Genomic DNA, 27,039 nt, shown 5'->3' on the forward strand with positions numbered 1-27,039 from the left:
AGCACAAAAACAAGATTCAATATTCCTTAAAATTGATTAAAAAAAGGGAAGTATAAACATGGAACTTTATGCACACCTGCAATAATTAAATATGTTAAATAATACAAATACACTTTATGGATTTCACCTCACTTTATTTACTAGTGTTAAATGTCACGCCTGTTTCACTTCTTTGTTTCTGGCTGAAATGAGAATGTTGAACTATAATTCAACTAGAGGTTTATTTTAATATCTGGAATGATGAGTTAGTCTAAGGCTGGATACTGACACTAATTTCACCATCCGATGCGATTTTGATTCAGATTCATTTCGATACTGATTATTCTGGATATATATCAGGTACATTACATGGCAAATTGAAAAAAAAAAAAAAAAAAAAGCTTTTTTGCATTGTGTAAGTTTTTAATTAAAAGCTTGATATTGTGAAAATACATAACCGCTCACATGTAGTGTAATAAAATTATAATATAAATCTATATTATGACTCATAATACATTAATATGATAATCATCAGGCAATTCTGTCTCTAAACTTCTTTCAGTGTGTAACGCTTTAAACTGGAGTGACTTTTTGTAAACACTATTTAAGAAAACGCCATTCATTATTGAATTTTATTCATACACTGACAGACGTTTCATTCACAAATGTGTCTGAAATAAAAATGGATTGCAAAACATTTTTATGTTGACTTTAACTGTTATATAATGAAGTATTTATTTTCTTTAATGCATAAAGGAAATACTTCTTAAAACAAGCCTTTAAAAAGACAACCTTGAATTTGTTTTACTTAAAGTACCATAAGCTCAAAGAAGCCTAGTTTAACTTAATACGCCAAATAAACATCTCAGCCAGAAAACGGCATTATGGACCGATATTGAACACATTCAGCGGCCTTCAGTGATGAAGAAGCTTTTCACAGGCGTCTACGGTTTACCTTCTTCTGCAGAAGACAGTGGAAGATGAAGATGAACATCCCTTGTAAGGTGTTGAAGATAGTGAAGAGATACGCCATAATGACTGAAGAGTCGTTCAAGAAAAGCAGGCCAAACGCCCACGTCAGACAGAGAAGACACAGCAGTGCGAAAGCCCCGAACACCCAGCACCTGAAAACAACAGGACAACGCTTTAAAATACACAATATCAGCCTTCTCTTCCGCTCTAAACATCAATCCCTGTGGTGAAAATCCAGCTTTTAATGTTGTTTATGTGGTGTTTTTAAAATGCTTTAAGACAAACCATGTGTAAATTCATAAGTCGTATTTTCTCCTTAAAACTGCAGTGAACCAAAGACAGTCTCAAAAACACGCTTTTAAATCGCTGGTGTTTCTGACGTCACAAACTACCTTGTAACCAATCAGATCAACGTGTGATCGTCAACGAGTGGATCTCTGAGTGAGTGAGTGGAGGCGGGGCTCATTTGCATATTCATTGAACCGCGAATACTAAATTAGGCAAGGGTGTCGAGTTACATTCAAGATATTTTAAGGCATGACGCATTTGTTTTAAGGATAAAACATTTAAACGTGTCATTTTGGTGATCGAAGATGAGTTTTAAGGGATAAAATGACTACTGGGGGACTTTTACATTTTTTTCCATTTATTTCTCATTTTTCTCTGTTTGCTTATGTATTTACACTCTCTTTCCAACCCTGATTGTGTCCGTTAGATGTAATCAGTGTACAGACGAATGCTGGCGTCTTCCTCGACCAGCGAATAGTGAGCAAGTTTCCAGTGAATGATTACTATCTACTTTCAGACTGTTAGTCTCATCAGCCAATCAACTACTTCTGTTTGTACATACTAACACACAGCAAGCTTTGTGTGCGCCTTTCTGAACTAGTTTATGGCTGTTTTGGTAACACTTTACAATAAGGTGCATTAGTTAAGTAAGGGATAATGTACATCCAGCCGGTGGATCTCTCAAAATCCCCCCCGACAGGGTGACGAGGACCCCGACGCCAAGCACAGCCTGAAGGGGGTTTATTCTGAGATAACAACCGGCTGGATGTACATTATCCCGCTTATTACACGCTATTTGCCATATAAGTAGTTTAGTTAACGTGAACTGAGAATGAACAATACTTCTACAGCATTTATTAATCTTAGGTCAAATTAATTTCAACATTTACTAATACGTTTTTAAAATCAAAGGTTGTATTTGTTAACATTAGTTTGTTAACTAGCATGAACTAACAATGAACGGCTGGATTTTTATTAGCCAAAATGAACTAAAACAGTAACAAATGCATTGATCATTGTTGGTTCATGTTAGTTAATACATTAACTAATGAAGGTTATTGTTCGTAAGTGTTTCCGCTGTTTGCAGTGATTCATCTTATTTACAGTGTTTCTGCACCTTGTTGATTGTAATGAGAGCATTCACAGGAGTGAAGCAAAACTCTGGTGATCTGAGCTTATTTCCTCTCTCTGAGTATTTTAATTTACACGGAATACACAAACACACAAATGAATGATAAAAAAAATAAGAGTATGATTTGTAATATAAATCTAACCCACTCCAACGATTAGACCACCCAGATATAGACGAGTCTAAGACTCAGTTTATCACCACACTCGTTCTCAATAGAGATTCCTACAACCATTCCTGTGGGTCACATGTCCTGAACGGATGATCCTTCAAACGGACACGACGAGGGAAGATTTCTCTCCGAATCCTGCTGCGGTTTTAAAAGTTATCGCGACTCTGGGTGCAATAAAACATCTTGCGTATCATGGCCCATCTGGAAACATGCATGGAGTTAATGTTTATGAGAGGGTCAGACTGTGATATCACATTGCAGGAAGCCAAGCAATGCGTTAATAACACGCTGCTCGAATAGTTAATGCTTCCTCTAATTATTCCCATAAACCCCAATTAGGCGTGTTGGAGTATTCACAGGTCCAGATCCAGATGAAACCTCGATCTTAAAAACCAGATGATAGTGGAGATACAAATCACACTCTTATCATTTTAAAGTCCTGCCACTTTGAGTAAAGCGATCATGATGATAAGTTGAGCTGTGAATATGAAAGAAAGCATCAGAACATGAAGCTGTGAGATTGATCTGACCGTATGTTCTCCAGTCTGCTGGACTCAGGTTTCATAGACGTCGAGTGTTTCACCATCTTGTACATCGTCACCGCCAGAAAGATGAGATTGAGCTGTGGGAGAAGATGAAGCGTGTGTTGAGAAGACCACACAGTTCTGGGAATGCACGTCTGCCATTCATCACTCAGATGAAGTATTTATCAAACATCATTTAATATTCATATTTGCAGCTGCACTTTTCTGGACAGTAACAATAACAGTTCGATGGGCAGGAATAGCAGAACGTCTTTCTCGGGTCATGTGACCCCCGGGCTATTAGACGACTGTAGCAAAGGCATTAAATAAAAATAAAGAGTGGTTTATTTTGGCTTTGGTACACTATGATCTGAACGATGAAGTATGGCGTTCAATAATTCATAGAGTAGACAGCAAAAATGTCACAATGCAAGAATGGATGGCTAACACTTTACAATAAGGTTCATTAGTTAATGTATTAACTAACAATGATAGTAACCATATTTATTAATCTTTTTTAATATTAGTTAATAAAAATCCAGCTGTTCATTGTTAGTTCATGTCAGTTCACAGTGCATTAACTAATGTTAACAAATACAACCTTTGAGTTTAATAATGTATTAGTAAATGTTGAAGTTAATATTAACTAAGATTAATAAATGCTGAAGAAGTATTGTTCATTATTAATTCATGTTAACTAATGAAGTTAACTAATGTTAACTAATGAACCTTCCTGTAAAGTGTTAGCGGTGGATGAACTCAACCGGGAGTTTCCAAGACGTCTTATAAAGGTGTTCAATTCAATTCAAATAGATCTTGACTCAAGTTAGTACAGAAGCTTGTAAGGATGCTAATATTTCTGGAGAGTTAAACTACCACCAGGAAGATAAAGTGCTTCCATTTGTTCCTAATTTTGATGTATAAAGATCCTGGGAGAGTCACGGCGCCTCAGACGAGTGTAAGTCATAACTCTGGCTCGGGAACGTCTGCTTGCTGGCGAGAGCTCGTGTTTTTCTTCACCGCCCTGAACATGGGAATGTAATTCAGGCTGACCAGAGAAAACCCCCCCAAAAAAGTTTCATCTTTTTTAAAGATGTGGAACAGGAAGAGAGCGAGCTCTGGTAAAAGAGGAGTCTGGTCTACAGACTTACAAAACCTCTCAAAAAAAATACCCTTCAATATAAAAACAACATCCTGATTTAAGAACCTCTCTCAAGTTTCTTTCCATCAAATGCGTAAAAATAAAAAGACTTTAAAATGGCATTAAATGAGTGGAAAACTCCTTGCAAACTGACAACTTTAAAAATGAGGTTATATTAAGTATTGAAAATCTACATATTTGATTTAAAAATATGGGTCACATATCAACACTGTAACAATATCTGTGAAACGTTTGATTTGAGCGCTGATTATCTGTAAAGGAGCACATGCTGTTACGCTGCTAAACTACATTGTTGTAAAGGTTGTACAATGTTGCTAAACTGAGTTTCACTGCAAAACAAAATTAGAAAACCTACGAAATCCATGAGCACACTATAGCTTTACACGCGAGAGAACGAAAAAACACACTTCTGGTTTATTTACTTATTTTTTGGAGGCGCACACACACACACACATACACACACACACACACACAGACACACACACACACACACACACACACACACACACACACACACACACACACACACACACACACACACACACACACACACACACACACACACACACACACACATACGAGAGGCAGAAACAGAACATGTACTTTGAAAAGAAAGTCACTGAATTCTTTGCTCTGTCGATCATCAACACAAACCACACGCAAACAACTCAGTGTTTCAGAGGCTTTCAAGAGGAAACACTGCTCACAGACAGAGGAAAGGAAGGAAGGAAGGAAGGAAGGAAGGAAGGAAGAAAGAAAGAAAGAAAGAAAGAAAGAAAGAAAGAAAGAAAGAAAGAAAGAAAGAAAGAAAGAAAGAAAGAAAGAAAGAAAGAAAGAAAGAAAGAAAGAAAGAAAGAAAGAAAGAAAGAAAGAAAGAAAGAAAGAAAGAAAGAAAGAAAGAAAGAAAAAGAAAGATTGAAAGCTGTAAAATCTATATATCGATAATGCCATTTAATACAACATAATTATAATAAAGTAGATTCTAATGTTTTATGACATTTCCAGCCTACTCAAAATCCAATGCAGACATCATGAGAACAGCTCCTCGCGGTGTGTTCAGTAGAGCTGTGCTGATGCTGGGACAAACACATGCTTGTGTGTGTGAAGCTTTCATTTTCATGAGGATATTGGGACACAACCGTTTACTAAATAAATAATAGTTTAGCAACCAAATTTGACATTGTGAATATGGAAACATCTGGATTTATGTGGAATGAGAGGAAAGTGAGCCAACAGGATTAAGCCGTACGTCAGCTTTGTGTTCTGTTATGAGAATTGCTCACCTCTTTTTCCATGAATTTAATGATAATAATAACAATAATTTGTCACATTAGCAGAGTGCTTTTCTCTGTACTCAAAGCGCTTTACATATGGATGATGCGACCCAACACACACCAGCTGATTGGAGGAGAGGAGGACAAAATAAACATGATTGAATCTAAATGACTTTGTCATCAAATGGCAATTGATAATAATCGGAATCGATCAGCAGAATTAGAATTGAAATTGCTAAAATTGAAACGATACCCAAACCTATTCCTGTATTAATTCAGTAAGTAATACCTATTCATGAAGCAGTAAATATGAATAGAGTTCTGCTGAAGAGATTTCTACTGGCAGGAGAAACAGGTCGACCGGCACTAGAAAAGCCCTGTGTGTGTGTGTGTGTGTGTGTGTGTGTGTGTGTGTGTGTCTGTGTGTGTGTGTGTGTGAGTGTAAGTGTGAGAGAGAGAGTGAGAGAGAGAGAGAGAGAGAGAGAGAGAGAGAGAGAGAGAGAGAGAGAGAGAGAGAGAGAGTGTGAGAGAGAGAGAGAGAGAGAGAGTGTGTGAGAGAGAGAGAGAGAGAGAGAGAGAGAGAGAGAGAGAGAGAGAGAGAGAGAGACACACACATACACACACACACACACACACAGCTGGTGTTCAGAGGCCCGGAGAGGACACGATCTACACTCAAACACACTTACATTCACAAGCTTTGGATCGGTACGGTTTTACTGTTTTTGAAAGAAGTCTCTTCTGCTCACCAAGAATGCATTTATTCGATTAAAAATGCAACAACAAAAAACTGTAATATTGTTAAATATTATTATAATGTAAATCAGCGGTTTTCTATGTAATTATATAGTAAAGTGTAATTTATTCCTGAATTTTCAGCATCATTACTCCAGTCTTCTGTGTCACATGATCCTTCAGAAATCACTATAATATGATGATTTGATGCTCAAGAAACATTTATTATGATCAATGTTGAAAACAGTTATTAACATTTTTATTTCAGGAATCTTTGATTGATAGAAAGTTTAAAAGAACAGCATTTATCTGAGATAGAATCTTTTGTAACATTAAACACTACCGTTCAAAAGTTTGGAGTCAGTAAGAATTTTTATTTAATTTTTTGGAGGATATAAAAAAAAATCAATACTTTTTTTAATCAAGGATGCATTAAATTGATCAAAAGTGACAGTAAAGACATTTATAATGTTAATGTTAAAGATTATATTTCAGATAAATGCTGTTGTTTTGAACTTTCTATTCATCAAAGAATCCTGAAATAAAACTGTAAAATAACTTTTGACTGGTAGTGTATATATTTGTATTGCATGATCTAATTAAATATATGAGTCACAAAACAGGCTTTCTGCAAAATATAATTTCTTTTGCTTTTGGGATTAAACATGACCGTCCTCGCAATATGTCAGGATTGAGAATGAGAATCACAAACTAACAAGTGCCAATCATTACGATAATGAGAAAATAATGTCACATACAAAATATATGAATTGGTCCTACCAGAATTTCTATTTACTCTTGTTTTTGGGTTAAAACATGACCTGTATATGTGAAGCAGCTGTGTGATCTCTCGGACACATTTCTGCCACATTCAAACTATATATATATATATAAACATATATACAAAGTGCATATATAAACTAAACAGCACTGACTTCACACTTTAGTATCTCAGCATCTCACAGCAACGTTTTTTGGAAAATAGCCTGGATTTTTCTTCTTTTGTAATTTTTTTTTATCAAAAAATTATTATCCTCATAGTGGTGCCATAATTCTTATCAGTATGGTAACTTTAGCCATCCGTATTGTTACAGTACATTCAAAAATGCCCCCTTTGTTTTGTTTTCTTCACATTTTGTAATGTTGCAACCTTATACTAAAATGCTTTGGGAAAATATTCACATCACATCAATCTACACTCCATACCTTATAACGACGACCAAAAAAACAAAAAAAAACTGATGTGATAACTTTGCAAATTAATTAAAAAGCAACACTGCCATAAGTATTCAGACCCTTTTAACTCAGGTGCATCAAATTTCTCAGGATCATGTTGTTTCTACACTTTGATTGGAGTAAACCTGTGGCAAATTCAATTGATTGGAAATGATTTAGAAAAGCACACAGCTGTCTATATAAGATCTAACAGCTGAAAATGCAAATCAGAGTCACGAGGTCAAAAGAGCTGAGAAACGGTTCTGTAAAGGCACAGTAACACGCAGTGCTGGTGCTTCTCACAGGCAGGGACTGGGCACTAGTCAGGGTCGAAGCCCAACGATGATAGGATAGGAAAACCTGGGCTAGACCGCTCAGGACCTCGACTGGCTCGAAGGTGTACCTTTAAACAGGACAATGACCCTAAGACGATGCAAGAGTGGCCTAGGGATGGCTAGGGTTGGGTATCGTTTGAATGTGAACGATTCCGATTTCCATTCTTATCGATTCCTAATTTCAATTCCAATAAGGTAAAAAAAACAAAAAACGTAGATATCATTCACATTAAGTCTTATCGCAAAACATTGAATTGTAGCTGAATATCATGAACACAAATCAACAGGCTGAAGAACACTTACACAAGGAGCGTTTGCCTGTGGTTTAAAAATAACACAGAAAAACAACTAGCCGAACTAATATACATTTCAAGCATTATTAAAGACTAGTAAACACTCAGTTATTAAAAAAAGAACATTACAAATTAGCAATCGCACAAATAAACACAACTGAATGACTGAAATAAACAGTGATTTAGGATTTTCAGGTATTCAGGTTCAGACACTAATAACTGTAAAATAACTGCACTTAATGAATAAAATATACATTACAAATATAGTTATAATAAAGTTATTCAGTCAAGAACGAGTGTATTTTCTCTTTGTGGCTGATGGCTGACACCGCCGTCGGTGTATGAATGTGTGTATGAATGGGTGAATGTGAGGCAAATATGTAAAGCGCTTTGGTGGCCATTCGGTCTGTGAAAGCGCTATATAAATGCAGTCCATTTACCATTTACCATTTGTCTTCTGTTGTGTGATTAGTGTTATTATAGAGACGCAGCAGGAATATTAGTGCTGTCACTTTAAGATCTGCACGGATCCGATATTATGATATTATGCACACGTGTGCAGCACAGATTCGTCTCGTTCTTAAATGGTTTAAAGTCTTACTGAAATGCTCACAAATGAGTAATAAGAGGAATAAAAAATTTTATTTTATAACAAGTATTTGATTCCTGACCTCAAGTATTCGATTCCCAACCCTAGGGACAACTCTAAATATAGTGGACTTGAATCCAGTCGAACATCTCTTCATGACCTCAGCATGGCTGACAATCCACATTCAACCTGACAAAGCTTAAGATGTTCTGAAGAAGTGAATGGTAGAAAAACCCCAAATCCAGGTGTGCAATGCATGTCGCATCAGACCCAAAAAGACCTGAGGCTGTAATTAAGTCTGAATGTGTGTGTCAAAGGGCACTGTATCTCCACACAGTCATTTATCCCCACTCCCAATGTCAACCACTGAAATTACATTTTAATCTTCAGGTCTGGAGTCATGTTCCAGGAATATGGGTAGTAAATACGTAGTACATCGCTCCATGAATGAAGACTGCACCAGGGCGAGACAGAATACATTACTGACCAATCAAAATGAAACAACATAAACCAGCATCAATTATCAACCGATGGAAAGAAAGCTTATATTACTGAAAAACAGCATATGTTACTAACATATGGGAACACCATACACATCAGGGTTGGGTATTGTCAAATATCTCAAGAAACAATAGACAATGTGATGCCTCACAATTCAACAATGCAAAAAAACAACAAAAAAAAACATACTAATCTCTCTCATTGGTGGCCAAAAGGAAGTACATCATCACTTTAGTAATTTCAGTGTTTCTGTAACCTTTCTGGCGCAAGCTCTAAACTACTCAATAAAGGTAGTCATGTTAAATGTGCAAAACTTACCATAATGATGAACGCAACAGGGCCGATGAAACTCCAAATGAAATGATTATCAACCCTCAACCAACAGCTGGAAAGAGGGAACAAGATAATTACCACAACAGAAGCAATTACTTACAACCATGAACACACTGCAACGTTTTGAGAGTGACAACCACTTCCATTGGACGGAATTAAATCTTAAAACCGGGTTTCCCAACCCTGTTCCTGGAGGCACACCAACAGTAAACATTTTCCATGTCTAACTAATCCGACCCTCCCAATACAGGTTTTGGAGTTTATTAATATTAATGCCATAATAGATAGATGTAGGTCTGTATCTGCATTTAAACGGCAAGACCCAAAGCACAGATCTAGATTTTGATATCAACATTACTCACGCTTTCCTCGTCCCATAGCTCTTATAGTCGATGGCTGCCGAAATGCCAACCACCACACAGGGGAACAGGTATCCAGACGCGTAGTAGTATTTCCGTCGAGAGAATTCGCTCTCAAAGACCTCCACAAGCATGAGGAACAACTGAACGCCCTCCAGACACATCCAGGAAAACGCAGCAAGAAAGAAGAAATGCAGAGCTCCAGCAATCACAGAGCAAATCATCTGCACAGAGAGATAGAACAGGAGTTTAGTCTTCAAAGCTGTTTATAGAAGACCTTTATTCACCAAAAATTCACACACTACAGGGATAAAGCTCATAACAGTTTGGAAAACTTTTTTGAAACAAATTAAATATGAGAGATGTTAAAGATGTTATAACAGCAGTTTCCAAACCAGAAGTTTTGTCTCAGATAACATTTGAATAAAACTTTCTAAGTGAGTATCCTAACCCATTTTGAAAACTTTTGAAACTCTATTCATAGTCAGTAGCAGGGCTTGACATTAACACCCGCACGCCTGCCAAATGTGTGTGTTTCAGCAGCGGCGTGTAACGCAGTCACTCCTACAGGACACAGTGGCGGGTTGAATTTTAGATACTGTACAATATATATTTTTTTAATTGTAGTCTTTTTAAAACGGCATCTAAAATAATAAACTAAGCGCAATCAAGTGTTGTCAAAAATATAGATTTTCGATACATATCGATACCGTAATACCTAAAACTCTTCCGCAGGATACACGATAGCAGCTGCACGTTCTCGCTCTCTAATCCCGACAGCGAGTGACACACAAACCCTTTACTCACTCATTTCAGTGACACACAAACCCTATAATCACTCATTTCATTTGTTCCGGATGCATATTGTTCGTGTTACAGGGCTTGAATTTGGGCGTGGGATTGTGCGTATTGTGTATAATTTTACTCATTCCCGCAGATTTTGTACTCACACCAAAGTGAGCGCACATAAATGCAAGTAAATTGGCTATATAAAACAATATAATGGATCCGTGCGTCATGTCTTAAAGTGACAGCAGCCTAATATACCGGCTGCAAATTTATGAGAAGATATTAAAAATATCTATATGGCAGTTTTTCCCCATTGTATGGATGTCAAAAATGTGGCCAGTGAAAATGCTGAGTGGCTAGTGACTTTGGAAAACCACATGTCGCAGTGGCTGATGAGCAAACAAGTTAATGTCAAGCCCTGGACAGAAGCATCGTTAAAATCCTTCAGTGATCAAATTACTTGGCCAAATACTGCACCTCATGAAAAGTGAATGTTAAAGGATTAGTTCACATCAGAATTAAAATTTCCTGATAATTTACTCACACCCACGTCATCCAAGATGTTCATGTCTTTCTTTCTTCAGGATGACCTTTCAACGTGATTACGTAATGTGTGGCGCATTACAGATAGTGCAAGACCAGCATTTGTGGTTAAAAGTATATAAATGTTTATGTTTTTTTATAAAATGTCCGCTGGTTTGTCTAGATCAGACTCTTATTCCTCGGCTGGATCGTGTCGAGACTTTGAAGCTGCACTGAAACTCACATTTGGACCTTCGACCCGTTGGACTCCATTGAAGTCACTATATGGAGAAAATCCTGGAGTGTTTTCCATAAAAACCTTTAATTCTTTTCGACTGAAGAAAGAAAGACATGAACATCTTGGATCGTGTGGGGGCGAGTTAATTATCAGGAAGTTTTAATTCTGAAGTGAACTACTCCTTTAAGGTGCTCACACTATCTAGAGGTTGGCAAGTTGCCTTTCTGTTGGTCTCCAGAAGGCATTTCTACTCAATCCCATCATGTGGCTGTGGGTTGTGCTGGCTCATGTGGGGGTGCATGTGATGCCTATAAATATTGCAGCCTACTAGGGTTGAGACTGGTATATTACAAAAACATTTAATTCAATACAGTTACAGTATATTTATTTGGCTTGTTTCACAAGCGTTTTGGATATTATGATTAAGGAAGAAATACCCACCGGAGGCTCGGTCATGTTGATGCCCACAAGAAAGAGAAGCTCTGCAATGAAGAGGTTGATGCACAGGTTCTTGTGGATGGTGTTGCGGTCACTCTGAAGGCCACGGAAGAAGCAGAAGGTGAAAATGCTAATGGCGAGGCAGACAAGCGAGACGGCGATGCCCATCCGTGTGATGACTGTCAGCAGGAGCTCGTGAGCGCTCCCCTCACCCTGGAAAAGTAAAGATTAACATTAGCATTTATGCCATGTTCTACTTAACTCTAACGCTTCACTTGTCAGAATACGAGTGAGAATTGACTTTTTGTTTTTGAATGTGTAGAGACTTGAAAACATGGCCCAGTTTCAAATGCAAAAAAAAAAAAAAAAAACGTAATTGGCTTTTCCAGTAAATGTACCACATCTGCTAGTCACACATGCATAGGCTTTCCATCTTTTTTTATGTATTTCTACTATCTACACATCAGCAACAAGAGTCCATTAAAACTGGGCACTTCCAGCGGAGACACTTGAATAGATTACAATCGAAGCTCACGTCTGGTGTAGAGCGAGTGTTTGACAGCAGATCTTAAATAAGACTGTTCAAATCTCCTAGTGCTTATATCATCCATCTTACATCTTTGTTCACACTGATCATCAATACAGATTTTTTTTTAAATTAAATAAATATTGCTGAAGACATTTTAACTTTGACAACAAGTTCTATTCACACATTGTCCAAACAAAAAACAATTCTGTTAAATTTACTGAAAGGGTGTTTAGCATGAAAACACCAACAATTGGCTTGCATCTTCAATGACACTGTATTTAAACTATGACTGTTTAAATCAGGACAATCTTGAACCAATAGGCCTATGTCACGAAAAATTTGAAGACCGGAAGTTCGTCTTTTAGTAGGGATACGGCTCTTCCGGTTAGCTTTTTACAATGGCGGAGTCCGGTAGATACCGCTGGACCAAATCTCTCCGCAACCTGTCTTAAGTCAAATATGGCGATGTGGTTCGGGTGGTAAATGAAAACTCTCAAGTGGAAAAGCGTGAAAGCTGAGGTATGGCTGTCTACGTCCTGATGCAGAGCAACCCGGTACACTACAAGAACAGCTGCGGGTGTAGCCTGCCGTTCGCCAGTAAGGTAAACGTTTCTATGGTAACAGCGAGTTTGACCAATCAGCAGACATTGCTGCTACGCTTAGGATTGTGGGTAGTGTAGTTTTTTTCATAAGATCGCGGATAAAGCACGTTTTTCTTAAAACAAGGTTGATTTCAAACGAACTTATAGCTTCTACAGGAGCAAAAACCTTCGTTTCACAACCTCATAGCCGTGGTCAGTCTACCTCGGATGGTTTAGACATTATGGCTGATAATCTAAATCCTTATCGAGAAATACTGTTGACCGGAAGTTCTGTATCCCTACTCCAGTTTCCGGAAGCAGGAAGTGTGACATAGGCCTATGTTTAATTGATACATATTTTGATAAGTTATTAGGACTAGGGTTATGTCCACACTAGTGAGATTTCGATTGTCGTTTTTTGGAAGCATAATAGTCATGTGATAGGGGCTTGACGAATTGGGGAAGGACACGTAATCAGGGAGCGAATGAGGACAGCCAAGCCTTCACTTTCAGAAGTCTGTATTTTGGTCATTCTACACTGAAACGCAACCCCAGAGTTTTCAAAAACTAAAACAGGGTCTGCAGCATTTCCAAAAGTCTCCATTTTCGAGGGTCGAAAACTCCGGAGTAGTGTAGATGCCAGGCGTAACCGTAGCAGAAGTGATGCGTTTTAAAACCTAAATTCACTGGTGCAACCGTAGCCTAGGTACTACAATCCCTGTGGATCAGCCTTCCATTTAAACTAGGGATCTTCTGATGCTGGGCAGAAAGGTTAAAGGTTTTTATTGAGACATATCTTTAGTAGGGTTTAGTTTAATACACTCTCTGTTGAGGCAGACCCACCACAGGCTCAGGTGTACAGCAATTTGCTAGCTCCTCTTTATCTTTAGTAGTTTCTCAGAGAGTGCACCACTGCCATTACACAAAGTTTGATATCTAGTTTAACTAGCTGATCAAGCTCAGATGCACGTCTGCCATTTCAACACTGAGAGGAGCCATCTACAAACAAGCAGTGGGCTGATCAAGCTCAGATGCATGTCCCCAAGACACTGTTTGGTCTCTTACAGTGCTCAACTGTTGGATCTAGTGTGGGGCTCCTCCTTTTCAGCCACAGCCAATGACTGCTTCACATGGTGGCCTCCAAGAATGCCTTTATTGCTGGTCTACTGGACAACTCCTATTTTCCACCACAGGTGTTTCCAGGTAATTCCTCCCATCTCATCCAGCAGTCTTGCATGGCCTGAGATACGGCTTTAGCTATCCCAATCACTTCTTGATGGTAAACATCCTCCACCACAAGTTCAGCAAGTTCAGCTGCTGTTGCATTCTGCATGGTGGGCTTCGCCTGAAACCCATTCTTCCATGTTGTACCTGACCAACAATGTCCCGGTGTAAAAGGACTGACTTTGTGCCATGGACCGCTAATGCTGGATTGCATTTTCTTCCGTTGTGATTGGAGCAGGCTCTCCCGCTACAATATCCTTGGACTGTCTGAGTATCATGTCTAACTTAACTTTGGCACATCTGTTCTAACCTCGACAAGGTTAGTAATTGCGAGTGAAATGACCCTGTTTCCATACAGGGTCATACGGAGACATCTTGGTAATCCAATCAACTTTCTCGTGTGTGAGCCAATCAAACAGTTCAGCTTGCTGACCTGTGAAAGGGAGACTTTGCACAAGGTAACTGGCCAGAAAGACAACATTGGTTCCTCCAATTTGTGCTTCTGCCCTGTCTGTCCTGGGTGAGCGGTACTGTTGATGTGCTTGAGGCCAGGGATTATATCCTCCCTTATTTGTTTTACTTACATGTTGTTTAGGTTCACATCAGACCAGCATCCAAAGCTTTCAATTGGTATCACCAGCATTTTAAACTGTAAAACAATGGTGTAAAAAAACTACCAAATTCTGACAGTAACACTGTTTTCCACTAAAACAGTAATATACTGTAGAAAAAAAAGGCATTCTGGGCAATAATTTGCACAGTAAGCAACTGCTACTATTTTACAGCCAACTGTAATCTACTGTATTTATGTATTATTTAAGTCACAATGCATTGTGGGCTGGTGCATTGAGTGCATGAGTTTGATTACGAAGTCTTCGCCTATCCGTGTTCGCGGAGATCATGACAGGAATATATGTGGAAAATAGAAGAAAACTAATTGGAAACTAAACTGGACGTTTTTGTCGTTTTTGTAATGAGCTGGAACTGAACAAGCCGGACTAACGCTCGAGAGTGATTATAAACCCAGTATACAGAGAAGGTAAAATCCTGTCGATTCACTGTAATACATAATTTATTCCCAAGTTTTCAAGATTTCAGCCTGTATTTCTTGGTGGCACTGATGGTTTGGTTGTCTAGTGTTCGTTAGCGGGAGACACAAAATAAACTAAATAACTGGTCAAATCTGTTCTTAAAAATGATTGATTATTAAACTTTTAAAAAACGCAATTCCATTTAACTGTGTAAGATGTATAACAGAGTTTGAGTCTGTATTCTTTTCTGCACTTTTTCTTACTCGCATACATTTTCATGTTGCTTTTACTCTTGTCTATATTTTTGTCCATTATAAATAAATGTTCACCTTTGTATTTGCCCATTACTGTTGCCTGTGTTTTTACAGCAGTAATTTCCTGTGTGATTTTAATTTCAAACTATTGAGTTTCCCTTTTGACCCAGAGCTGTGTTGCCAAATAGACCCAAATTGGGTTGTTTTTATTCAGATTTAAAGTGTATTGTAAATTGAAATAATGATATAATGACCCCCAGAACGGAATTTGGACCATACCCCAAAACATAATATGAAAAAAATATCTACGCAATATGTTTACATATAGGCAAAACATATTCTACTGTCATAATGGGAAAATAATACATCTATCCACTCTTTGTGCATTAAAAAAATATTTACCACACACATTTCTGCAATTTCAAAGAGCTTAAAGATAGTGTCATGATACAATGGCAGCAAAGGGTTTTTAAAAATACTTAATATTCAATGAAAAATTACATTTCTATACTGGATTTGTTGAACACAACTATAAGCTGATTTCCTTGCATTTCTGGGGGCTGAAATCAATTACTTTATTACACAGCTTATATTTAATAAGTGAATATTTAAGTTGAAAAAATTTCACACAGTATTGTTTTTGTCAGTTCAACAAATATTAACCAGCCTAAATTCAGTTTGCTTCGTTTTAAAAAACACCATCTTTATCATTTCATATTTTGCTTTGTAAATTCACCTCCACAACACTGCTTTTGATTACCGTATACAAGACTTTAGTCATTAATGTATTTCCATAGCTGTGCTTTAAGCTGCAGTTGCAGTGATGCACTACAAAACCCATCATTTCCACATTCATTACAGCTTAAACCATTGCTACGCTCTCTTTTCATAGTGTTTGGTGTCATCAGACAACTGCTACTGCTGTCATGTCAAACTGACAAAACTGCATTGTTCCCAGAAATATACTAGCGACACAAGAGCTTCATTCACCAAAGCAGAATAAGAATTATTATTAAGAACATGCTCCATTATATTCATTTGTTCTGTTGTAGAAATATGAAAGCTCAACATGACTCAGTATGGTTAGTCAAAATAAAAGTGTGTGAAGGACACTATAGTTCATTTATGTAAGTGAGGAGAGCAAAATAAAGTAAACTGTGACATATTATACCCAGAAATTCGTCATACAGTGACTACCAATAACATTTATAACAATTTGGGTCCAAAAATGATTCAGACACTTTGACCTGATCATGTTTTTCTTCAGTGTTTTTCTTTAATAACTAATGCACCTTTTTCCAGCACAGACTGAACAACATGAAGCATTGCTTGGTGATTGGTTGAGCTAAACTGGCATTATCTAATTGTGTAGTTAAATTTAACAGCTGACAGATATTCAACATAATTCATGTGTGAGACAGTCTAACAGAAGGACGGACAAAACCAGTGAAATATCAACTGATTCGATAACTCTGAGTTCTTGTCATGCTTGATTACCATTTTTTTTTTAACTATAGCGAATAAACTGTGATGTGAGAAATATTGATGGTGTCTGAATAAATTTGGTTTGACTGTATATGAAAAGCATGGAGAAAGCAAAAAATGACTTATAATTGTACATAACTGAACTAGATGTAGGTTTCCTCTACTGGACGTCCCAGCACAGGACAGGTCTGGGACCCACTGGTTACTCACCGCATGTGCATCTCGATGGGCCATCAGGATTGCAAAGTTAGTCAGGTGACTGCAGGAACAGGTGGTGTGAGTCTTGTTTGTGTTGAGGAGTTTGCAGCCTTGTGTTGACCAGGATCCTATCATGCTCCGCTCCGAATAGTTCCAGAACGAGCAGTTTGGGTTGAAGTAGTTCTCAGTCTGATGAATGAAGAAACCGGTCATTTTATTTGCACGCGACTTAACAGATTTAACCCTCTTAATAACAAAGGCACATAACCGTCTTACATCCAAATGCTCCAGTGTGAAGACGACTGGCTCGGACACGAACACGCGGCTGGACTCTTTGTTGATGGAGGCGGACAGGATGTGTGAGTTGACGGTCAGCGTGTGGTTTCTGACCCCGCTCTCGCCCATCAGTCTCACCGTGGCGTTCTCCGTACTGAGGAAATGCCCCAAGTGCTTATAAAGGACAAACACCAGCTTGGCAATGCCTTGAGTATATAACCAATGAGAGAAGATACCATGTTATTACATGTTGGATTGTGACAAACAGACAAACCTCGTTGTGTTTGACAAACAAACAAACAGAACTTGGTTTAGGGTTTCTTTCCTTCTGAATAAAATATCTACTACATTTTCTTTCTTATTTTTAACTTTCTTTTTCAGGTCAACTACTGTCATAACTAGGGATGGGTATCGAGAACCGTTTCCAAATTTCCAAGAACCGGTGTTTCGATAAGAAATGCGCATTTCGATTCCGCTTATTGGTTCCTGTGTGCATATGAATGTGATTTAAACCAGTGGTGCACAACTCCAGTCCTCGGGTCCCGCTGCTCTGCACATTTTGTACGTCTCTTATCTGACACTCAGTTCAGTTCATGGAGTCTCTCCTAACGAGCTGATGATCTGAATCAGGTGTGTTACATAAGGAGACATACAAAATGTGCAAAGACAGTGGGTCCCGAGAACTGGAGTTGAGAACCACTGATTTAAACCATTCAAGCACAAAAGAGTTACGCACTGTTTTCTGTGCTGCATACACATCCAAAACGTGGGCACAGAAGAAGTGATTTTTATGTGATTTTAAACCTATACTGTTACACATGCAGCACAGAAAACGTCTCGCGCTTGAATGGGTCCGTGCAGCTCTTAAAGTGACAGCAGCCTAATATCCCTGCCTAATATTTGTAACGTTCCTTGTGTAAGTGTTCCTTACCCTGTTGATTTTTGTTCATGATATTCAGCTACAAATCAATGTTTTGCAATAAGACTTTGAATGATATCTACTTTTTTTTTTTTTTTACCTTATTGGAATGGTATTTGATAAGAATCTGAATCGCTAAAATTCAAACGATTTACCCTATTTCTTACCACTAATTTTATTAGTCATTTAATAATTTTAACCGGAAAATGTCTTATGATTCCCAACCCTAGTCATATCAACAGATCGAAGAGAACATTAGATATTACAAGCTTTTTTTTTTTTTACCAGTACCCAGAAAACCAACACATGTTGAAAGGATACGCAAAGGTATCCTTGAGTACTGATGTTTATTACAGCTTTAGTAACACAAGAATGCATGTAAAGTGGATAACAGTAGCTAGCAATGCAAAGTACTTGTGCAGAGTGTTTATGGCCTTCATTACATAGTACAGTTCAGGAAATAATTGACTTCATTAAAGTTCCTTCACTCAAGCATAACCTCGCATTTAATTACCGTTTTTACTGTTTAGCTTGACCATGTTTGCTGAGAGTTGAATTGTGGCTCCTCTTTTGCTGTTCTGTGGAAACCTGAAGTCCTGAATTTGGCCATCGGTGCTCAACACATACACGTCCAACACTGAAAGAAGAAAGAAATCATATATATATATATGATATATATATATATATATATATATATGAAAAAAACAAAAAACATTGTGCACATAAAAGAGACTGAATTGAGAAGAAGCAATAGAATTGTGTTTCAATGTTTCCTAATGCTCCTCAGGCCACAGCCAACCAATTCTACATTTGCACCACATCTTATCATGTTTAAATGAGAGGCAGAGAATAAAAAAAGGTGTATTCAATAATGCAAGCAGAGAATGTTTTCACTTTAACACGTTACTTAACTTGTGCCTAAATCTAAGAAGAAGAAAAAAACTATTTAATATCTTCTACTAAAGTCGGCACCTTTGACTGAAAGATGGCGTTGTTTTGTCAGCCGCCACTGAGTATTGTGATTTCTGTCATTCGTTTTCCTTTTGTTGTGAAAGCAAGAGATCTGACAGCTACCTGACAGACCTGGTTTAAAACAACAACACAAATCAAAGTTTGAGGTGAAAATCAAGGGAGTGGAAAAGCTTTGAGCCAAGGTTTAACCCAGTAACCCAGAGGACTGTACAGTGAACTGCCAGATGAGTGCACAAAGCTGACTTATATGAATGAGATCACGTTACTAATAAATTCAGCTGGCAGAGTCTGGCTTGGATTTTACCATTGAATGGTTGAAGACGCCACATGCTGCGACCGGAGCTAAACCGATTTGGTTTCAGCACTTCACCAGTGATGAATGCACTCATGAAATATTACAGACAGAAAAATATCAACCTATTAACACACACTCAAGGTGTAAGCTCAACCTAAATTTCTATGGACTCCACCCTGATGCCTGTAAGCACTTTACCACAACGTAATCATTCTAATTGTTGGTGATTATAAAATTTAAAGATGACCTATTTTGCCCTTGCTGGGTTTTTTTGTGTTCTTCTAGAACAGGTTTTCCGGCTTGAATGTTGATTATTTTCCTCATATTCTCCATTGTTGCGGCTCCTCTCTTCCCAGTCTGTCAGTAACGCTCTGTTTACTTCCTGTCTCTATGAAGCCCCTCCTACTGAAAAGCACACTGTGCTCTGATTGGTCGGCTGGATCAGTGTGTTGTGATTGGTCGAGCGCTTCGAGTGTGTTTGGGAAATGTCCCGCCACTAACCATAACCGCCAGTTTAACACACTACTAACTAACTCAACCAGGCCCCGCCCCTTTATTCTGCGTATGAATTATTATAATGAGGAATATTGTGACGTGTTCGTTCCCGGGAGAAACTCAAGACTACAATGGAGGCGTTTCAGGAGTTCAGAAACACTGACACTGATATAGAGAAGAACTGGAGCTTTTTCACTCTCAAACAACAACATTACACACTAAAGAACGATTAAAATGGAGAACAGCAGAACAGGTGCTCTTTAAAAGGTTAAAGTTTCCTTTGATTATGCCTTCTAGTACACAAAAACTAGAAGTTTCTAGTACACAAAAAACATTTCATTTTTAACTTTGTGAGAAGTTAAGATGCCATCTTTGCGAATCCTCATGGTCCGATTTGTTAAAATGTAGAATAGCAACTGTACATGGTGACTTTGATGTCTGAGAAAGCAACGCAAGGATGTCAGGCTTTTAACACTTGAAATCAGCCAGAATGTACTAAACGCATGGCATCAAACTGTGCAGGTTTTAATTAAAAATAACTGAACAGTTTAAAAAAAGGCTATTTCACTTAAGCTCAGATATAGTCTCCAATTAAAAGACTAATTTTAAAACTAAACTGGTGGCTTTTCAGCTTTTATAAGAAGATTTCTTTCAAAGAAACTGCTTTATTGCAAACACACTTGGTTCAACTAGATATGAAATCTCTCATTTTCTCAATGTTTTGCATGACTCATGACCTCATGCACTGGACATGTCAAGTAAGGATGCACGATATATCTGCATATCGGTATCGGCCGATACACGTTCATTTTTAATGTTAACGTTATCGGCCCGATAAGAAAATTCGGCCGATATATTATAGTTGATTATTTTGATTATTTTCCTTCAGATGCGCACTGTTCAACATGATGGATGTAAATTGCTTGAAATATGATTGGAATCACTTTGAAAAGGAAAATATAGTTCAGCGTAAGTCTGTCATATAAGCTCATTATAATTGTGTGCTTGGAACATGAGACTTTTGTTTTTGTGATCAGGCACTCAAAAATGATATACAATTTGGATTTCGATTTGTCGGCCGATATATCGGTTATCACAGATTCATATCGGTTATCGGCTTTCAAATATAAAGAATTATCGGTTATCGGTATCAGCCAAAATGTTCATATCAGTGCATCCCTAATATCAACTGTCCATCCATCAATCCTGCAGCTGTAATATGATCAATGCTGATGAAAGAACATGCCAGAAACAGACACGCTAGATTCTTCACGCTTATTTCACATGTGTCTATAAACTATCACACTGCTCTGGCTTCACAAGAATATTTCTTATTCCTCCAAGCGTCTTGAAGACGTTGCCACAGATTTAGTCTCAGTTTTTTGTCTGTCTCTTCATATATTCCCAGACAGACAGTGATGGTGAAAACAGATCTGTGTGTGGAAACCGTTGAGGATCCCTAACACACACGATTATCATCACAATCTATGGCAAAAGGAATGTTTGGAAATGTAAACTGATATTTCTTCCTGACACACTGCCTTAAAACAATTTGTTGGCAAACAAGCTAAGACGTTTGTATATAAAAATAAAAAAAAGTATCAGACCAGATCCCTTTTAGATTATTTTTGACCTCACTCGTTTATCACATAGATTTGAACAGGATTATTTTGGACCATACTGAAATAAAAGTACAAAGAGAATGAAAATATATTGCATTCTATTTGATTAAAAACATGAAGTGCATTAAACATTAATCAGGCTTTCCGAAACTGGGATTCATAAAAGAACTGCAGGGAGTTCGGGAGTTGATGAGAAGCTAATAATTCATAAAATAATATTGATTAAAGGGATAGATCATTGAAAAATAAAAATACAGAAAACAGATCTCGTGTCGTTGTATTCTACTATGGTAGTCAATGAGGCTCGAGTCTGCTTGGTTACAAACATTCTTCAATGTTTGAGTTTGAGTAAATTATGACATAATTTTTATTTTTGGGCGAACTATCCCTTTAAATATTTACAGGTGGTAGTTATTTTCAAACGCAATAGAGCATTAACTTGTTCACTTTCAGAGCTGCTTTACAGCAGATTTAAACTCTGTTTGCATATTTGAATATTGTTTTCTGTTCATCACTGTAAAGCTGCTGCATAAAACACTATAAAATAAAGATGACTTGACTTGATCTCCACTCACCGAGCATTTCATTTCTGAACTGTAACGTAAAACAACCAACATAATAAAACTTTGCCAAATTCACATTCACATGTTTTTAGTGTCACTCACTGTGAAACGTGCAAAATATCATTTTTTTTATACATATTTTCAGGAATAATCCAGATTACAGTGCTGGATAGTAACTGCTTATAAGTGTATTTTTATAGCTTGTGAACAGTGAAGAATGCAGAGCAAACTCAAGAGAGGTCAGTTTCTACATCCAGCCTGAACGCAAGCTGAGATTGTGAGTGAACTCTTGTACAGTCCTGCATTATTCACTGCAGATTCTCATATCTGTGACTGTAAATATCAATCAGCACAATGACTTCCTGAGCCCAGACCCAACCTGCCGGGAAAGCTCGTCTAAATTAAGCGCTGTGTCGGATTGCTTGGTTTCTTCCCCAGGAAAGCTGATATCTGTAGAGATGGATGTGTGTGTGCGTGTGTGTGTGTGTGTGTGTGTGTGTGTGTGTGTGTGTGTGTGTGTGTGTGTGTGTGTGTGTGTGTGTGTGTGTGTTAGCAAAAGCAGTGTTTGTTACCGTCATCTAAAAGACTCTGAAAGATCTAAACATGTACAGAATCAAGAGCTTCATTAGAAACTAAACACCACAGCAAGCAGATAAAGGCTGTAACACAATATGTGTGCTTTAAACATGTGTTTAGATTGATAGATGAACACAAACACAGTTATCTGGAAACACTCACAGAGCTGAACAGGGTCCATGAAACACACTGAAGACGTTTTGCTGCAGTGTGATGGATTTGCATACGGTCTAATATGCTAGATGTCTGAATAATTAATCATGTTTCTGCTCTCTATACGTATTTCTTTATGAGCTGGCCCTAAATATGCCTGTTCCAGCCACACTGCAGACATAGAAAAAGATCAGTGAACAACCCAACTCCACAAGAGGGTGCAATAACAAATATAACCCTAACGGCACCATGTTACAATATATTATTTATTGCAAAGGGAAACAAATGCATTTATTTGAAAGTGAAGTGCATACAATTATAAAATGAAAGGACTTAACCTCAGCTCTCAGGCCAGTTCCAGTGTTCATTTTCAACTAGATGTTTTAGTCCTAGATTGACTTGTGATGAAAATCTCTTGTAATTTCGACATATTCATTTTCTTTTTTTCAGTTGATGAAAATAAAGTGCTTAATTAAACCAAACATTTAAACATTTTATATGTTAATGTGCACTACCATTCAAAAGTTTGGGGTCAGTGAGGTTTAAAGAAGATAAGTCTCTTTTGCTCAACATTCATTTGATCAAAAATACAGTAAAAATGTCGAAATATTATTACAATTTAAAATAACGGTTTTCTGTGTGAATATATAGTAAAGTGTAATTTATTCCTGTGATCAAAGCTGAATTTACAGCATCATTACTCCAGTCTTCAGTGTCACGATGAAAATTAATACATTCTAGTAATGTAACTTACTTTACAGTTGTACTACAAAATAAAATAATTTTAGTAAATACTTGATTTCCTATTATACAGTACAACATTTTAAATATATTTTTTCTTCTTTAAAATATTATTTATTAATAATAATAATAATAATTGTATCATAATAATCACAATAAAAATCATTATTATAATTATATTACACTAAATTGGTCAAAAAAGTGTGAATGTGGCCTATGCATGAGAGTTTTAAAAAAACTCTGTTCACTTTATGGTTCATGAACCCTAAAATTATGATTTGCACAAAAAAAGCCTTCAGGAATATACGTTTTATTTTGCACTGCCCAACAAAATGATCCCACTCATTCTGGAATGATTAATTGTTTCCAAAAATAGCTTTTCACGTCATCGGCTGAACATTTCTGTGTTTCTTGACATCACAATATATTGCAGAAAATCTATTTTTTTGTATTATTTGATTAAATATTACAATAGAAAGCACACAATGCATTTATTAGAAATAAAAATATCATATAACCTTATAAAAAAACTGTCAATTTTGATCAATTTAATAGATTTTTACTGATTAAAAGTCTAAAAAATAAATAAAAACTCTTGTTGACCCGAAACCTTTGAACATGTATGATGTATGAAATTTAGACTATTGCAATCAAATCTTTGTGCTTTAGTTAGTCATTATGTGTTTTAATGTGTAATGGGGAAAAAGCTCATTCACTGCACAATTTAATGAACAATTCACACAGAAATTTGTTTTGTTCTTGAAATGTGTTCTGGTTTAGGCTTTTAAATACTTAACAATAGACCTTTTCAGAAAACGATGCTTTAAACCCAAAAGTATTAGTCGGCTTGGGATTCTTTAACTGAATTGAATGCTGATTAAGGCCGATGCAACTGAACAGAGCGTTTCATTCACAGCAACCTAATGCAAGTTCAATTGTATGTTTGCATTGTGTGTATATATGATTAATTTGATGATGCATTTGCATGAATAAACCCATTAGCAAAGGGCTTTAGTGTACCAGTGTTCATTCACTGCTCAGCTTTAGCCTGTAACCTTTTCTTCAGCTGTTTGCCATATGTCAACTTTTGCATTTGAATGTGCACTTTTGTCTTAACCCTTGAGCATCAATTAAAAAAAGTTACACATAGGTCCATAAAGGACAAAAATGTCCATAAGGATGCCCAAGGGTTAAATCTGGTGAATATTCAAAATAAAAAATTCATTTGACAGACTTTGTAGTGAGCTTCAAGGTGATGGATAAACAGCTAAACTCAACTGGACTGGCACTTATACCACACAAGACTAAAAAGTTTCAGAAAATAAGAACTTGAAAGAAAAGAAAGCTTGCAATGCAAGCCTGATCTCTAAATCCAAACACTGACACAGAACATTAAAAATGGCCTATTATGCCGTTTTTTCAAAATGTTTTCGCGTCGAGTGTGTTTGGGAAATGTCCCGCCACTTACCATAACCGCCAGTTTACCACACTACTAACTAACTCAACCAGGCCCCGCCCCTTTATTCTGCGCATGAATTATTATAATGAGGAATATTGTGACGTGTTCGTTCCCGGGAGAAACTCAAGACTACAATGGAGGCATCAGATATAGAGAATAACTAAGCATAATAAATCTTCTTTAAACTTGAGACTGCGTTAAGTACGATGCTGTATTCTCGTATATGAGGATAAAGGCGTATGAAATCTTTGGCAGCACTAGTTTCCCGTACAAAAATGTGTACCGTGTCAATTGGCAGTTGGTTTTAGAATGTTCAGAAACATAATTTAGAATTCTGAGTAGTTTGGCACCAGCATCTGAACTGACCTTTACCCCCCTTCAAGCATTCCCGCCAATTCTATTTCCTTCAGCCGTTATGACTCTATTAGTCATTCAGTGTGAGCTGTGACAGGTGGCTCACATGGAAACTTCATCAGGGACACAGAAAGACTCACTGATGTTCTCGGCGGGCACTCTGACGACAGCGGGCTCGATCAGGTTGTCTGCGAGGACAAAGGCTCCTTCCTCCAGGGTATCCAGCAACATAGTGGCCGCATGCGTTTGCTCTGTGGAATTCATGTCCTTCCAGGATTTAAGAGCTTCTGGCCTCAGGAGGTTGTCAACCGTGTCCACGATGGCCTGTAACCATGGAAACAAGGGAAATGACAAGCAGTTGATATTTTTCCAACACTTTCCCTGGGGGAAAAAAAGGAATACGTATGCTGGGAAGAGCAGAAGCAAATGAAACACGCAACAACTGTAATGGGAATGAAACACTTTCTGAAAAGTAGTATGCTGTTTGACTTCATGGCTCAACAGTTAATGTGTCGTGTGTGTTTATGCCAGCTTTCATTAGAGATCACCGGGACTGTAAACACATTGTGCGCTTCCAAAATAACATTCTTATCCAATTTCATTACAGTCTCCACTGCTACATCATCTTACTTGATTGTCCGATTAATTTCCCGTTAGGGATCAATAATGCATTCCTTCCTCCCTGTAACTGGATCTAACTGCAGTGCTGTCACAAAACATCTTTCTGTAGAGTTAAACATGGTCAGACTGGAAGTGGCTTGCAGATTATAGGAAAGACTCCAGAAAACGGGATGTTCTCATTTGCATCCAAGAAAAAATCATTAGTGTGCAATTCAATTAAAGCATCCCAAGCTGACTAACAACACTGCGGTGCCTCAGGGTTTAACGTCGGACACATCACATCACAGTCAGACTAATTGGGTTTTATGTTTTGTATCATATTAGAAACTTTTATGGTCAATTTAGTATGATATAGCTAGAATATAGAGGGAACACTAAATTGTATGCTGATAATTATATGGCAAAAAGTAAAATGAAATTCTGATGCCTGTGATGCAAATCAACGAGATCTTTATAACAGTATAACAGATACTTAGATAAAATGCATATAAATATCAGTCATCACTCTATATCAGCCAATAATATGTCTTTCTTAGATGATATTTAATGCTTAGTTTAATGATCAAAGCTCTGTTTTTATTGAGGGTGCCAAAACATATAAGTTCAGTATTTAAAAGATTTATGTGTAGATTTCTAAATAATTCAAAGCACTAATTAATGTAAGAATGTTTTACAAACAAAATGAATAATTCTCTTTAAAAAAAAAAAATTCAAAAGTTTCAATATTTTTTTTAAATGTTGTGTTGCTAAATGTAAATTAATATAATATACAAAATATAAATTTAAAAAGTGTAAAATTTATCATTTAACAAAATTATTTACAATTTTAAAGGTGAAGTATGTA

The 27,039-nt window shown here is 37.2% G+C and overlaps 1 protein-coding gene across 7 annotated transcripts in view; it reads right to left on the minus strand.

Moving 5' to 3' along the window:
* adgrl2b.1 (adhesion G protein-coupled receptor L2b, tandem duplicate 1) overlaps positions 1-27,039 on the minus strand; it is a 122,908-nt gene that overhangs the window by 15,672 nt on the left and 80,197 nt on the right. For all 7 annotated transcript variants that reach the window (XM_077242122.1, XM_077242119.1, XM_077242123.1 and 4 more), the window contains 9 exons: positions 25,715-25,898; positions 18,859-18,981; positions 17,426-17,631; positions 17,162-17,338; positions 11,851-12,060; positions 9,864-10,084; positions 9,487-9,553; positions 3,071-3,162; positions 935-1,103 (listed from right to left, as the gene is read on the minus strand). In XM_077242122.1, the coding sequence (XP_077098237.1) occupies positions 935-1,103; positions 3,071-3,162; positions 9,487-9,553; positions 9,864-10,084; positions 11,851-12,060; positions 17,162-17,338; positions 17,426-17,631; positions 18,859-18,981; positions 25,715-25,898 (1,449 nt within the window). The remainder of the gene's footprint in view (positions 1-934; positions 1,104-3,070; positions 3,163-9,486; positions 9,554-9,863; positions 10,085-11,850; positions 12,061-17,161; positions 17,339-17,425; positions 17,632-18,858; positions 18,982-25,714; positions 25,899-27,039) is intronic.

Source organism: Siphateles boraxobius, unplaced genomic scaffold, assembly GCF_051911475.1.
Source record: "Siphateles boraxobius isolate OS27281-9 unplaced genomic scaffold, OSU_SipBor_1 25, whole genome shotgun sequence".
NCBI classification, from domain to species: domain Eukaryota; kingdom Metazoa; phylum Chordata; class Actinopteri; order Cypriniformes; family Leuciscidae; genus Siphateles; species Siphateles boraxobius.